The sequence below is a fragment of the Delphinus delphis genome, chromosome 19, assembly GCF_949987515.2.
Source record: "Delphinus delphis chromosome 19, mDelDel1.2, whole genome shotgun sequence".
In the NCBI taxonomy this organism is placed as follows: domain Eukaryota; kingdom Metazoa; phylum Chordata; class Mammalia; order Artiodactyla; family Delphinidae; genus Delphinus; species Delphinus delphis.
In genome coordinates this window covers 45,680,746-45,695,621 of record NC_082701.1, presented here as the reverse complement: position 1 = coordinate 45,695,621, position 14,876 = coordinate 45,680,746, and the positions used below count along the sequence as shown (strand labels likewise).

General features: G+C 59.5%; 1 protein-coding gene across 5 annotated transcripts in view; it reads right to left on the bottom strand.

Moving 5' to 3' along the window:
- The window catches only part of ABR (ABR activator of RhoGEF and GTPase), a 178,512-nt gene that overhangs the window by 15,332 nt on the left and 148,304 nt on the right, over nucleotides 1-14,876 (bottom strand). Inside the window, exon 1 of one of the 5 annotated variants that reach the window (XM_059997401.1) lies at nucleotides 6,968-7,403. The exons of the other annotated variants lie outside the window; for them this stretch is intronic. Within the exon in view, the coding sequence (XP_059853384.1) occupies nucleotides 6,968-7,129 (162 nt within the window). The 5' untranslated portion in view covers nucleotides 7,130-7,403. Of the gene's footprint in view, nucleotides 1-6,967; nucleotides 7,404-14,876 lie in introns of those variants that run through there. 5 annotated transcript variants of the gene reach the window in all.

The following is a 14,876-nucleotide window of genomic DNA, read 5'->3' as shown; positions in this document are numbered from 1 at the left end:
AGCTCAGCAGCTGGTTTAGGGGAGACCAAGGTCAGCCTCAGTAAACTGAGCCCATTTTCCCAGGGGCCGGGCCCCCCCACCATAAGGTCAAGCAAGCTCTGTCCCTGCAGCCCTGGCCCTGCAGGGTCGGGCACCCTCTCCAGGACAGCCACACGGAAGGCCTGTGCACACTGTCCTTCCAGGCACCGGGATGAGGCCACTTCGCCTCCGCTTGCCTCCCCTGCCCCCCGGAACTGTGCAGTTCCCTGAGGCCCACGTATGGGAAGGGTTTAGCAGCTCTGAATGAGGCGTTTACTGAAGCCAGGTCAGCCCTGTAGAACCCACTGTGACCTGCCCCCGCAGCGCCCTGCATTCCAGGGCTCAGCCTCCTCTGTGCCACCGCGCTTTTAGCCCTCGGGCCGGCACAGCTGCAGACAGAACTGGGAGAGGGCCCGTCTTGCCCCGAGCCCCGGGGACCCGTCTTCCCCAGAGTTGGCCTGCCCTCCACGGCCTGCCCGGCCTGGAGACTTCACCCCAGAGCCAGGCCTCAAACCAACAGCCAGCAAGCTGTCCCGCCCAGCTCAGGGCCACCAGCTGACGAGCACAGGGTCACTCTCGGGAAAGGGACTGGTCAGGGCTAAAGCAACACAGGGGCAGCCCCCAGCAGCCCTGTCCCCAAAGGGAAGGGGCCACCTTAGAGGTCAAAGTCCCAAGCGAGGGGCTCCCCCAGGTATGACCGGGAAGTCTCATGCAGCTGCCACGGAAAGAAAGGCCAAGGGCCTTTAGGACTGCCGTGGGCTCAGTGGCCTCCCTCCAGACTTACCGTGGTTTGGTAAGAATTATGAAAGTCCTTCTCTGAAGCTGAATTCATGCTCCCTGCCCAGGCCAGGAACACCGTCTGGGCGCAGAGCCTGCTGGTGAGAATGCGGCTCGGCAAACCCACTGCCCGTACCCGCTCTGAGGGGCCTCTTGGTGGGCTCTTCCCAGGCCCCACGTGCGGGCCCATTTCTGTGCACAGCTTGCTAGGCTGGGTTCTACACCCCCGGAAGCTCCCCATCGAGGGCACGCAGCCTTGACCCCAGTGGGGCCCCATGACCACCCAGACAACCAAGAGATAGCCGCAAACCCGAGCGGGCCCTGGGCCTCCTCCTTGGCGGGGGGCATGATGGCTAAAAGCACTTCCTGCACTAAGCCGCTCAGTGGGACCTCATCGTGTCACCCTCTGAGCCTAACAGCACCTCGTGGGTTATCACCTAACTCACATCATGAGCTAAGAATGATGCCTGGTACTCAGCACCGGATCAAAACATGTCAGCATCACTAAAACTGGGCTTAAACTCCCCAGTGGCTTCCCGCTGCACTCAGATTAAGGCTGCTGCCCCCTCTGTCCGAGGTCACTTCCTATGCTCCACACAGCCTCTGCCTGCCTCTGAACACACCATGGTCCCCCCAGGCTGCGGGGTTTTCACCTCTGCCTGGAAGGCATTGTCCCCGGATCTTTCAAGAATCCTTTTTGTCATTGAAATCTTAGTTCAGAATTATCTCTTCAAGCAAGGCCTCTCCCCTCTGCTTTATTATCTGATCTGCTACCCAATTTTATCTTCCTGCAGTACTTGTGCAGCATAAGATGATCTCATTTATTGCCTGACTCTCCTATGGACAGCAAGTTCCCTGAGAGCACGGCCTCTGCCTGGGCTGCCTCTGGAGAGCCCAGCACATGAAGATGCGCCATCAACATATTCAGAGACCAAATGAACAAAGTGGGTTATGCAGGCTGGAGAAAGCCAATGCCCTTTGTTCGGGACAGGGGTCGAGAAGCCCCACATGCCTGCTCGCCTCTCTCCTCCCGTGCTCAGTGAATGGCTGGCCGTGGCCCAGGGGCAGCCCTGTGACCTCTTCCACCCAGACTTTCCCAGCATGTTGAGAGTTTAAGGCTTAGGCGTAGGAATCTTGAGACGTGGCCAAAATCATCATATGAACTGGATCTAGGAGATCATCCTGTTCAGCTCCTTCATTATACTGATGCCAGAGAACCAGAGAGGTGAAGCGATCTGCCCAAGGTCACACAGCAAGTTAAGACCGTAGACTCAGGATTAGAAAAACGAGGCCTCTTGACTCCTACCAGCCCAGTGCCCTTCCTTCTCTGGCCTCCTAGGCTACACCAGCCTGAGAGGAGGTGGGGCGCTCCAAGGAGGAGGCCAGAGCACACAGGGGGCCTTTCAGGTGTCTGGTGGGAAGGGGAGCTGTGGCTGTCGCTGCTCTGGCTGTGCCCATCTGAGGCACCCACCCTGGCTGGGGTCACTGTCCAGGAGAAAGACGGTTCCACCTTCTGGCTCAGGCATGAGTTCCACTCTCTCTCAACCAAAGCAGAATTGGTGAAATCACCGTGGGGCTACAGGGCCCTCCCAGCCTCTCTGCAGCAGACTCCCACCAGCAGCTCCCACGGTCACTTCCCTCTCTAGGCCCACCTTGGGGGACCAAGGACAATGGGGCCTTAGTCTAAGCCTTACTGGGATCCAGGACGGACTCTGGCTTTCTCCCGGGGACTGGGCAGGCAAGTTCCAGGCACGGGGACGTGTGTTCCTTTGGGTGCAAGGGAGCTGTCAGAACACGAACATCTTTCCAACTCCCAGCACGATTTGATGGGGAAAAGGAAGCCAAAATAGCACCTGCGGACCGGCTCCTGACAACCTGGGCATCCAGCAAGGCCACTCAGCAGAGGGCTGGGCCTTTCAGACTTGGGCGCCCTGACCAGCGCCTGGTAACTCCGCCACACCGGCACCTGCAGAAGTTGCTGGGCTCTTTCCAAAACGTCTGCCCTCCTGGGCCTTCACGGCCTCTGGAGAGTCCTGCACCACTGGCCTTGGGCAGAACTGGCAGGCTCAGCTCTCCCTGGTCCAAGGCCAACCAAAAGCTGGGGCACCAAGCCCAGCATGGCTGCCTGGCCAAGCCACCTGTGGACCACAGAGATGCTGGAGAGGGCCGATGCCCCTTCTAACCTCCCCAGGCGCCAAGAAACAGCAGCTTGCCAAGTGCACTCAGAGCACGGGTTCCTACCTGGGTATCCGTGACCCCCCCGAAACAGCATACAGTTTGTGCATATGCGTGGCTCTGGGTCTGGGTGGAGCTCCATAACCGTCATCACATTCTCAGAGTCGAGGACTCCTGCTCTGTGGAATCAAACAGGCCTCTTGGGAGCCAGCGTAGTGGAGAAGTAGGGAACGGGGGGGGCAGGAGGCCACCCGTGTGGCTCCAGGAGTAAGATCCTCTCCCTCTAGGGAGTACCTATGCTGGCTGCAGGGATGCAGGGAGGTCTCACTACTCCCCCTTCCAAGCCCCCAGCCAGCCAGCCTGGTCACAGTCCTGGCCCACACAGAGGCCGGGGAGGAAATGGCTGGCCGCAGGGGTCTCCAGCCCCGCGGGGAGGCACTACTGTCCGCTTCCGACAGCTGAGGGATCGCTATAGGGGTGTGAATGGGCATGTGAATGGTGAAGACAGGATGCAGGTCCCTTCCCTCTGGTAAATAAGGTGATGGGGGGCAGGGTGGGAGAAAGGGGGTAGGGAAGAGAGGTGGGCAGCCGGGGCAGGAGAGGTATCTATTGGCGTCTAATAAGGTTTCAAGATCTTTCTGGATGCCCAGAGCCAGATGATGAAGTGAAAGTAAATGAGCCCAAGACATCCCTCTATACCCCGGCACCCTTCTACCCTCAATGCCTGGAACAGCCAGTGAATGGCCGACTGAGCCCTGGGGACAGGCACATGGTTTGCATACCTGATGCTACCTGTTAGGAAACTGTCAGGTTGTATTACACACTCTGGGAGGGGTCTGGAGCTGTCCTGCAGTTGCGATCAAGATGACAAAGAAAGGGACCCTCCTGAACCCTAGGCTCCCCAGACTAGTGGCCCAAAGAGGGCTCCCCATCCTGTCTTTCTTTGGGTTGCACCTCTGACCTTCCCTAGAAGTAGAGGGGAGCAAAGCCCACCTCAGAGCAGGTGGACTCGTCCTGGAGCTCAGCAGGAAACATCTCAATTCACCCTGCTGGCCTCTGGTTTCCTGAGAGAAGCTCTTGGGTGGTGGGGAATTCCCAGACCCATGTGGCAACCCCTCGAAGCAGAGGCAAGGTCATCAGGAACCATCCTCAACTCTCCCCCGCTCCCCTGGACCCTGCCAGTTCAGCCTGAGTCCCTACCTCCAGCCAGTATCTGGCCTGTTCTGGGTCTGGACGTCTTCACCTTGGCTGCAGGGCAACAGTAGGGGCATGGATTCCTGTCCCTCCCCATCCCCGCTGCCCAGAGACAAAAACTTCTGGCCTGGCCGCTGCTTCCCTGGGGCACTCCTAGCCTCTCTGGCTCCCACGTGACCCCATTAAAACCTTTGGACACTTTGTGGGGTAGGGATGGGATTCCTCGTTCAGTCCTTCTCCCTCCCAAGTGCAACCTAAGGATCTAGAAACAGGCAGGATGGGAGGAAGACCAGGCACTGAGCCTGGTCTTGAGTGTGATTTAAAGCCAAAAAAAAAGGAAAAGGAAAGCAGAAATGTGAAGTTAAACGCTGAGAGCACTGGCAGAACCCACAAACTCAAATGCCACGTGTCTCCTCTGCTCAATGCTTGCACAACAAGCCAACTGCCAAGTCAGAGTCTGGAGTGAGGCTTCAGCCCCAGGACTCTCCTCGGGGACAAGCACAACCCCAAACAGAGCCCCCCACTGAGGACACAAAGGAGAGCCTGTGAGTGGTCCCTACTGCCCCTCTTCCAGCAAGCGCAGACTCCTGGGGCCAGAGGCTCCACAGGCTAACACTGGGCTTTCTCCATTCAAACAGACTCTTCGGCCCCAGCACGGGGTCCCCAGATGACTCACATACGCCCCCCTCCAGGCTTCACGAATCTTTAGTTAAGTGGCAGCAGGAGGGCCACAGGTGTCTCAGGCATCCACAGCATCACATCCTTGTGGCAAAGTTAAATGAGGAGTTAATGAGGTGACCCCTCCTGTCAGGCTGGGCAGTACCTGGCACCCTTCCCCCACCCACCTAAGCTGCTGCCTGATCCCAGCCCCCTCGTCTGGCAGTGAGTCTGCTGCACTGAAAAAAAATAGGTTAATGCAGCTGGGGAAAGAAGGGAGGTGGGCAGCGGGTCTGGCTCCACAAGCCTGCCTGCTCCCCCACCAACCCCGGGCACAGCAAGGCGGGCACAGCAGGGTGAATGAATGTCCCTCTGTCACCCACGGTACAGACCCTTGTGTCTGTGACACCAACATACTTTGTCACACAGCAGGAGCTAGAGGACTGAATCACCCGCCGCACAGAGCATCCCAGCGCCACAGCCACCCTGCAGTTGCATTGATGCCAATCAGCTCAGCAGCCCAGAGCCTGGCTGGCCTGCCACTCTTGCCCAGAGGGCACCGTCAGACACAGAAGTGTCAGACGCCACCAGAGGTGAAGCTGGCTAAAGGATTCCTGAAGCGGCTTCTTGGTCTTGCTAGTCACTAATGCCCAGGGAAAAGAACTGAAAGTCTGGAGTTTCAAGCTTTAGAAACTGCCCCCTACCTGCCACCCCCCAACCCCAGCAAAGGGGCAGGTAAACCGGAAGGACTCTGTTTGGCTGGGACTGGGCCAGGAACCTGCTGGGTCACTTTCTCGCCAACCTCTAGGTCTGGAAATGGACAATGAGCTTTGGGCTGGTGTCTGCTGGCCTCAGCAGGGGTTGGGAAGGGGGTACAGGCAGGGGATGGCTCCGGGCTGCCGGGCACAGACAGCTGCCTCAGCACAGAGGGGCTCTGGTAGCAGCTGAGGCCAGCAGGGCTCTGCTAGCCTCGTCCCTAGAGAGGCTGAAGGTGACACAGGGGCCAATGCAGGACAGCTCAAGTTGCTGCCCTGCCCAGCACTTTCCGGGACTGATGTCCCCGCTGGGAGGTCACGTATGCCCCGTTGGAAGAGGATGAAAGTAGATAAGGAGACAACGGGCCCCAGATCACATCCTCTTGCAGGTGCCAGGAGCCTCTACGCTGGCTGGCAGTGAGGACCTGTGCAGAGGGACCCCCCTCGGGCCCCCACGGGAGGGCTTTTAAATCCCCCCCAGCAGCACAGACTAGCCAAGCCTCTGTCATCACTACCTGGAAGGACAGGCATGGCCCTGGCCAGCCGGGACAGGCACCCTGCGACATGTGCTTAGGTGGTTAATCTGGTCTACGGTTACCAAGCGCTCACTGTGTGCTAGGCGATGGCCTGGCTCCTCCTCAGACGCCCAATGCCAGGGCCCAAAGCCAGCCCTGCGGCAGCCTGCCCAGCTGCAGGACAGTCAGCTTCTATCTCAGACTTTCATCCCCGCCCAGGTCTGGGGCGGCAGGCAGGATGGGCAGTCTGCCCTGGCTCAGCTTGGTCTGAGCTGCCTGCTGGGTCAGGAAACCCCTGGCACACTGACTGAGTTGCCTGGTGCCTGACTAGCACTGGGCCAGCAGGCCTCTGGGTGGTCCCTGAAGAGGTAGCCTATAGCCCCCAGACCCGGCAGCACCGCCAGCTCCCCACAACCCCAAAGAAACCTCACACGGCCGGTGGTACTGAGGTGCTTCCGCCGGTGCCCCTCTGCAGAAGGGGCGGCCACTGGACGCAGGGGGTCGGGCCTGGGCTGGACGCTGTAGGGGAAACTGAGACCCAGGAGCCCCTCGCCCCATCTGTTCATATTTCTACCCGCAGAGGCGCAGAAAGCAGGCAGGCAGTCCTCTCCCACAGGAGACAGCCCCCCTCTTCATGAGACAGGGACAGAGGCAGAGAGAGCGGGGCTCGGAGGCTGGGGTAGCAACAGCGTTAATCATCACGTTAAGGCCACTGAGAGCCAACCCCAGCTTACCCCAGCCTCTGTCCCAGGGTCCCTCAGTCAGGTAAGAAGCGCAGTGAGCTCCGAGAAGGGGCGGCCCAGAGCCCCAGCAGGCCCCCCGCCCCCCTCAGTCCCTCTCGCCCACCCTCGCCGACCCCTCGAGCCCCTCGGGCACCTTCTGGCGGAGGAGCTTGCTGCGCACGCGGCCCCAGAGCCGCGCGCCGGTGTTGGGGGGCCGCTTGCTCCCCGGCTCCTCCAGCGGGTCCAGGCAGCAGCGCTCCAGGGGCTCGCACACCGCCTTCAAGCTGCAGTCGGGCTGAGGCAGGACGTCTGTCATGCCGGCGGCAGCGGCAAAGCCCGACCCGACGGCGAGCCTGCCCGCGGGGCCAGCTCAGCTCCGGGGACGGGGAGGCGGGGAGGCGGGGAGGCGGGGAGGCGGGGAGGCGCGGGCCGCCGGGGCTCCGGAGCCGCTGGAGGGAGGGTGGGAGCGGGCGCAGCCTCAGCCAGCCGCCGGGACTGTTACTCGAGCCGGGCAGGGAAGCGCATGGTGCGGGGCTCCGCTTTCTCCTCCCTCTGCGTCCTCCCTCCCCGGAGACACCGCTGGAGCAGCAGCGGCTCGCTGGTCCCGGCCAGGCTAGCGGGAGGCCAGCCCCGAGCGCGCGGCACAGCGCCCGAGGCTGCCGGGGAGCCCCCGCCCCCAGCCCCCCCCAGTGGAGGAAGTGACTCAAAAGAGGCGCGGGAGGCTGCCCCCTCCAAAACACCCAACCTCCCGGTTTTAACTCTTGGCAGGCTGGGCCTCCTCCACACCCATCCTTCGGCCCTCCCTCCAGCCCCTCCTAAAGTAAGGTTGACAAGCAGCACAACCAGCCAGGCCCTTCCCCTCTAGAGCCCTGGTTAACCCCTTCCCCACCAGGCGGCGCCTCGCTGCTGGGGTGTCTGCGGGAGGCTGGGGGAAGCCAGAGGGGGTCTGCAGAGCCCAGGGCTCAGGGCCAGGAGCCATCAACAGCTGCCCCTGTCCCGGGCAGAGGACCAGTCCTGCCCCGGGGTTCTACTCCTGCCCCAGATGCCTCCCTCAATGCCAACTCAGTGACAGGGCCCGACCCGCGTGGACTCCTGTGGAAAGGATAAAGAAGATCCCTAGCTGGGCAACCTCCTGGGCTTTCGCAGCCCCAGAGGGAATCAGCTACTATGGACCTTCTCTGGGGACATGAGCAAAAAAATCCAAGGACGACACGGGTTACAGATGCCCAGCAAGAGGTGCTCCTCTCACGGGCCACTTCTAACCATCACTGGTGCCCTTCACCAGAAAAGCCAAAAAAAGGGCTGTGCTGCTGGGGGCAGAGGACGTCCACTGACAGAATGGCAACAAAAGCCACTCTGTGCTGGGTGCCTTGGGATAGAGAACTAAGAACTTCTTCTTGACTCTCAGGTTGATGAATGTTCATTTCACAAGGTAACAAGTCAGTGTCCGGTGTTTGGAGAACAGAGAAAGGCCTGAACCCCAGATGATTAGGGTCCACACACCCCAGAGGCGCCCAGGCATCACACCCTGTAGAGTTTGGCATGGGGGGAGGAAGGAAACCAGTATTTTCGCAGTGCCAACCGTGAGCCGGGTCCCATGCAAAGGGTGTTCAAGTATCTGCTGGCGTTGAAGCCTTGCGACTTCTGTGCCGTTGGTGGTATTGTTTAGAGTTGTGAGGACTGGGGCTCAGGGAGATGAAGTTCTCGCCTGAGGTCACAGAACTGCAGCTGGCTAGTGACAGGCCTTCTCCAAAGGCCCTGGTGCTCACAACCACTGAAGTGTGGCTGGTTCTCTGGATTCGGGGAAAAGAGGTGGGTCAGGCCACCAGGGCAGGGGGGTCGGGGCCCAGAAGCAGTCCCTGGCGTCTGGAATGCACCTGCTGAATCTCAACCAGCGCACACGTCTTGGGGTTTATCATCAGAGCCCGCGGTGCTTTTGCAGAAAGGGGCGGCTTCACCACAGAGGGAGCCAAGCCTTGATCATGACAAGAGACGCCCTTCACCGAGCTTACTATGCGACAGGCACCACGCTAACCCTCCGCTTGGAGTACCTCACTCACTGCTCCCCCAACCTGAGGAAGTATGTCCTCACATCCCCATTTTTCCATCTGAGGAAACTAAGGGTATAGAGAAGCTAAGCCACTTGCCCAGACCAGCCTGGGCCAGGCCACGCACAGAGGTCTGGCTAGGCCCTCACCACTGTGATATCCCAGTGTGGCGGGGTCTGGTCCTGTGCTGCCTTCTGCCTGGAGGTGAACGTGGAGTCCTGGAACTCTGCTGGACGCTGGTGGTCCCTGCAGGGTGGCTGGGCCAGCCCCATCTCTTCTAGGGCTTCATGCTCCACACCTGCTTCTGCACAGTGCAGACAGGGCTGGGCGCCGCCAAGGCTGCACAGAGCCTCCTGCTACCTGAGCTAAAGTTGCCCAAAGCCAGTGCAGCTAAGTGGGGCAGAGCCACAACCGTTTTCCCAGTAACCCCTGAGTGGGAGGGGGAGACCCACCAAGGCAGGGACATGCCTGTGTCCCCTGCCCGGCCGGGGCCTGAGCCACCCTTCTTGACCCACCCCTGACCTGTTCTCCCAGGGCACCTGGGGGCCACCTCTGAAGAGAATCTCCCTCCAGCCCCATGAGTGGCCAGCAGCTGCCCCCACCAGCTGCACAAAACCCACCTCCTCCAAGGGTTCACCCATTCCTGTGGTCTTCACCTCTTCATCCCAGTGATTTCATTCAAGAGGTACTGACTGAGGGCCTGGCTATGTGCCCAACCCTGGATAGGGGCTGGGGAATCACAAAGATGAATCAAAAGGCTGTGCTTGACAAAGCTGACAACCCAAAAGAGGAGAGGAGACAAAGGCTTAAACACCTCTTAACAGGAGGCAGAAAGGCATTCACGCATCTGGCATTTACCAATCGTGCACCTACCACACGTCACACCCAGATGGACAAAGCATCATTTTTGCCCTCAAGAAACCCAGTCTTATGCCGCAAGAACAGCACAGATCAAGTGCCACGAAAGCTGAGAGAAAGGAGAGGAAAATTCTAGCCAGAGAGAATCAGGGAAGGCTTCCTGGAGGAGGGGTTGGCATGGGCCAAAAGAGAAAAAAGGATCACCCTCCCTGGCTTTGCTCTGCATCCCTCAGCTAATGGGCAAGTGCTGGTTGTGTAACTGGCCGGTAAGGTGCCATTATAGTTGCTAACCACGTTCACCTGCTGCAGACACATGGTGCGTGCTGGGCACTGCCAACTGTTAACTTCAGAACTGGCCCCTCACTGGCTTTCTAAGGTTCTCTGTCCTCTATCTGGGTCACATGCCACAGGATGCAGTTTGGGGGATGTCGAGTAAGGTGCGTCCCCCGCCAGGTGTGCGGGAGAAGGGGGGCAGTGCAGATCCTCTTCCCAAAGCTTTATACTTGTCTGTCTTAGGAACCCCAGGCTCAACACTTGTCTGGGTAAAGCAAGCTCTGATTGGATGAAAGATGGCCAACTGGTCTCCATGGTGACATAAGCGCCTTAGCAGATGGATAGCTGTTGGGAGGCTCTTCCCTTGAGATGCTCATCTTTCCTTCCTCCCTGTGGGCTGGGGGTTCTCTCTAGGGACAGTACAGATTTGCCTTCTCTTCCCCAAGCCTGACTCACTGCTTCCTGGAAGCAATGGTCTAGGAGCAGGCTGCAGCGGGGGGGTTGGGCAAGACAAATGATCCTAGGGAGTTCCTCAAAAGCAGCCGTCTGAGTTCTGCTCCCTCCAGCCCACCACAGACCCTTCCTCAGCTTCACTGGGTGGGCTAGGCTCAGGCTGTCCCGGCCACCCTGGAAGTGACGGCACCCCTTTCCCCTCTGTCCATCCTGGCAGAACCGGCCTCTGAGGATGAGCAAGGGCCCCCTGTCTGGATAAACAGAGCCTGGGTGGGAAGGCCCATATGAACAGATGTCGCTGCCTTTGGAATTAAAAACATTCCTAGTAGACTGTCCCATCTTCCCTCACCCCCTCCCCAGGCTCTCTGCCAAAGGAATGAGAGGGGCCGTCGCCAGGGAGGTGCAGGGCAGGACCCTAGGTTACACCGAGGGAGGGGTATACACCTGGGGTGGCTGGGACCGGCCACCCAGCACAGCTATGATTGAGGCAAAATCAGGCTAAAGTGATCAGCAGAGGCATCACTGAAGAAAAAAAAGGTCAACAGGGAATGTATGCAGCCTGAGCTGTGTGGGCAGGAGAGGCAGGGATTGCCACCAGTGCGGCACGGTGACAGCTGGGGATGGACGGCTTCCAGGCAAATCCTCCAGCCTGTGAACACGAGGAGGAAGTTTCTTTCTCAGAACCCTGGGATGCTGCTGCTACTTCTCTGGAGTGACCTCCTTTTCCCCACTGCAACGACTTTCATCTTCCCTTCAGTCCAGACTGGGACCCCGATTCCCTGCCCCTATCCTCCAGCCAAGTGACTTGGAGGCAGGAAAGGGGGTTTCTGAGCAGCCAGCTAGACCAAGGCCACAGGCACCCCAGCGAGGACAGCCTGGGAGTGAGGGGGAGGGGAGAGCCCCAAAGGGCCACCCGGAGAGGCTGGGTGCAGGAGCGGGAGCTGGAGAGGAGCCTGGGATGGCGCTGAGGAGGGCCGAGAGGGGTGTGGTCCGGGGTCAGCCAGGTGCGCTCCCTTCAGCCCCAGGGGAGCAGAGCTGGGAGGCAGGGTGTGGGTGGAGAGCAGGTGGCGTGTGAGGCTGGGAGGGCTGCAGAAAGGAAGCCCATGGTGGTTCCTGCCCAGAGACAGGCACCGGAGTCCAGCCCGAGAGAGAACCAGCAGGGCGGGCAGTGCACGGGAGCCCGGGGCCCACGCAGAGGGTGTGTGAGTTGGCAGGGAGGGTGGCACACCGCAGGGAAACTGTGAGAAAGGGGGGCGGGAGAGTCCCTTTAAAATGAATGGCCCTGGGGTCTCTGCATTCCTAACGTGTGTTCTCACCTTGTTCTGTACCGATCCTAACCCAAACTGTGGATCGGAAGGGCAGAGATCTTCAGACGATGAGAAAGTGAGACCCGTTTATGTTTTTCCATCCACACTTTTTGAGCATCTGCTATGTTCCAGGCCTGCATTAGGCCTGGGGACAGGAACGCTTTGCTCAAAGTCACTGAGTAGCCAATGGCAGAGCTGAGGCTAGAAGCTACTTTTTCGCTCATTTACCCATTCATTCATCACTGACTAGATAGCCACCACATGCCAGGTGGGGAGGACCCTGAACAGGTCACAGCTCACTTGGAGCTGTGAAACTCCAAACCGAGCCCTAGCCAACCCACCGCTGACCCGCCACCCAAGGAGATAAGTGCTAGCAACTGGGGACTCATCCAGGCCAGGACTCCGGGGTCTGGGCCCTGCCTGCTAACAGCTGTGCATGGGGTTACAGGTCTCTAAGGCCTGGAGCCTCAACTCTGTAGATTAGTGGTTACCGGTAGCTTTAGATGGCCACCTGAGAGGGAGCTGGGGAGCGGCTTCCAGGATGTTGGGACAGGCGGCAGCCAGGACTCAAAGGTAGTCGCTCTGCAGCCCAACCTCAAGGTGTACCATGACCCTCCCGTCTCCCAAGGCCTGGCCTTGGAGTCAGAGGACAGTGCAAAGCACGGGCTGTTCTGCACACAGCCTCACCCTCCACTCTGCCTGGCCAGCCCAGGCTGGTGTCTCGAGGGTGCCTGGTGGCTCTAGGAGAGGCTGAGACAGCCGCAGGGCTTGCCTGCTTCAGGACTGTCCTAATGTCCTAATGGGCCCTGGCAACTCCTAGTAATTCTCACAGCATATTTGGTCACGGAAAAAGGGTGGAAAATCCACTTGAGCCTTTGGGAACATCTTGTATACCTAAAACAAAACCCACCAGGGATGGAGTGGGTAGAGCACACCCACCACACATCCATCCATTCCTTCCCACACAACTCATGGATGGAACTCACAGCCAGACTGACACCCAGACCCCCTTGGCCGCTTGCCTGCTCCCAGGACGGAGGCAGTATGGCCGGGGTCTCCCAGCACAGCCAGGGGCCTGAGCACCCCAGGGGGCCTCCCAGGCTGCAGACTGAAAACACAACAGCCTCAGGCAGGGGGGTTTGAAAGTAGGTCAGGGTCCGCTGAGCCTCCATGCTTTTTTTCTCTTTTGCTAATATTAAGCAACTCTTTTCCACCCACTCTGAGCTCCAAATGAACAGAAGACAGCTCCCGGGAGCCACGGAACCAGGGTGTGGGTCCTGCCTGGTCACTGTGGCAGCCACTCCCTCTCTCTGGGCTTAGTTTCCACACCTGTCAAACAGGATCTTGGACGAGACAAGTGGTCCGCAGTGAACTTTTTTTAAGCAGAGGATACAGCCCGCTTTCTTTCTAAATGAAACCTTAGGCCAAAGTCTCCCTGCCCCCAATCAGCTAACGGCAGAAGCAGGGAGCAGAGGCCCCTGGCTGAAGTGGGGTTTCAGGGCCCTACCCACTCACACTGCCGTTGTCCACCACTCCCTGCCTTGGGAGCACCTCCTCGGTTGCCCCAGTAATCCCCAAGCCCCGCAGACTCTGAAGCCTCTGGTCCTCCTTTAAGGACAGAGGCTTTAAAGGAGGACAGTTCCCATGAGAACTGCTATTCCTCTACCACGGCCATTGGCCCTCGCTCCCCTCCAGGGTGGGCAGATGTGGAAGTCGGGAGATTAGGGGCTTTTTAAGGAAACTTTTGGGTCAGAGTCCTGGATCCGAAGCTCATGTTTTATCTCTACTTTTCTCCCTGCTTTGGGAAAACTCTGGGCCTCTGCTTTGCTGGTGTGGGTTCCCTTCGGTGGCCTTACAATAGGATAACGCTTATCTCATGGAGTCAGTCTGGTTGGTGTTTTCTGGGTCACCTCCGGCCTGAAGCCAGTGCAGCTCAGCTCTTGCCTCCAAGGGTGTGAGCAGGCTATGCCTCGCTTCCCCTGTGCCAGCCCATGGGGAGCGGGTGGCACCTGGCGGTCAGACCCTCACCAAGAGCCCCCACTGCCCCCACGGCTCGTGCCACGGCCAGGCGGGGCTGGGTGAGGCGCTGAGGTGGGCTGTGCAGCGCCCACAGCGAGGGAGAGCCACACGAGGCGCCCCCGGATCGGCATTCACGTACAGCCTCAGCCCTCACTCAGGGAGTCCCTGGCAATTCCCCTACTAAGTCCTTTTCTCAAAGGTTTTGAATAAAATCAAAGACAGGACCATCCCAGGAGGCTGAAGCTGCAGCCTCCGCCAGCAGGGAGGTGAGCGGTTACCGGGAGCGAGCAGTAAGCCAGGTACTGTTACCTCCCAGGACTCATCTGGTCCTTGCACAGGTTTGAGAGGGAACACACAGAGAGGTCACCTCGCTGTTAGATGGTGGAGCTGCGATCAAACCTGGGTCTTCTGCTTCTGAGTCTAGGAGCCCCCGGGGCCCAGAGCTGGGAGAGCACCCTCTTTTGGTTTGTTGACAGGCGGGATTGTTCTAAGGGCCTGAAGGAATCAGTTCCCAAGGTCCTCTCCAGATCAGCTTCTCTGTGCCTCTCGCCTCTCCCAGGTAAGCAGGGGGCATTCCCACGCAGGGCAGGAGGCAGAGGAGACCCGTGCCTCCGTCTGCTTCCTGCCCAATGCTTCCTGTCTCCAGAACCCCCTGGGCGGAGCCCAGGCTCCCGAGATCAGGAACACCCGGAGACGGAGGTAGCTAAGCGGGGGCCGGAAGAGAGAGGTTGTCCTACAAGTGTCGGGAGGTCTTTGGACAGCCGGGGGCAGGATTCTACGAGATCCCCTCTCGTAGGATCCTGCCCCTGGCTCTCCCGCATCCCGCTGCCCACTCTGCTCTCCAAGTACAACCGAGCCATCCAGACCTGCCTTGAAGAGGGACAGCAGGTGAGGCACTGGACAGTGAACGGGTCTGAAACAGCTCTAGTCACCTGGGCCCTGGGAGGAGGTGGTGTCAGAGGCAGGGAGAGGAACAGTCCCGGTGCCCCCGTCCCTCCCCGTGGACGTGTGCTCCTGGGCCGGCACAGTGGTGATGATGGCAGCGAAGGGAAGAGCCCCCCATGGACCTGCTGAGAGCAGGAGGCAGCACGGATATAAAACACGG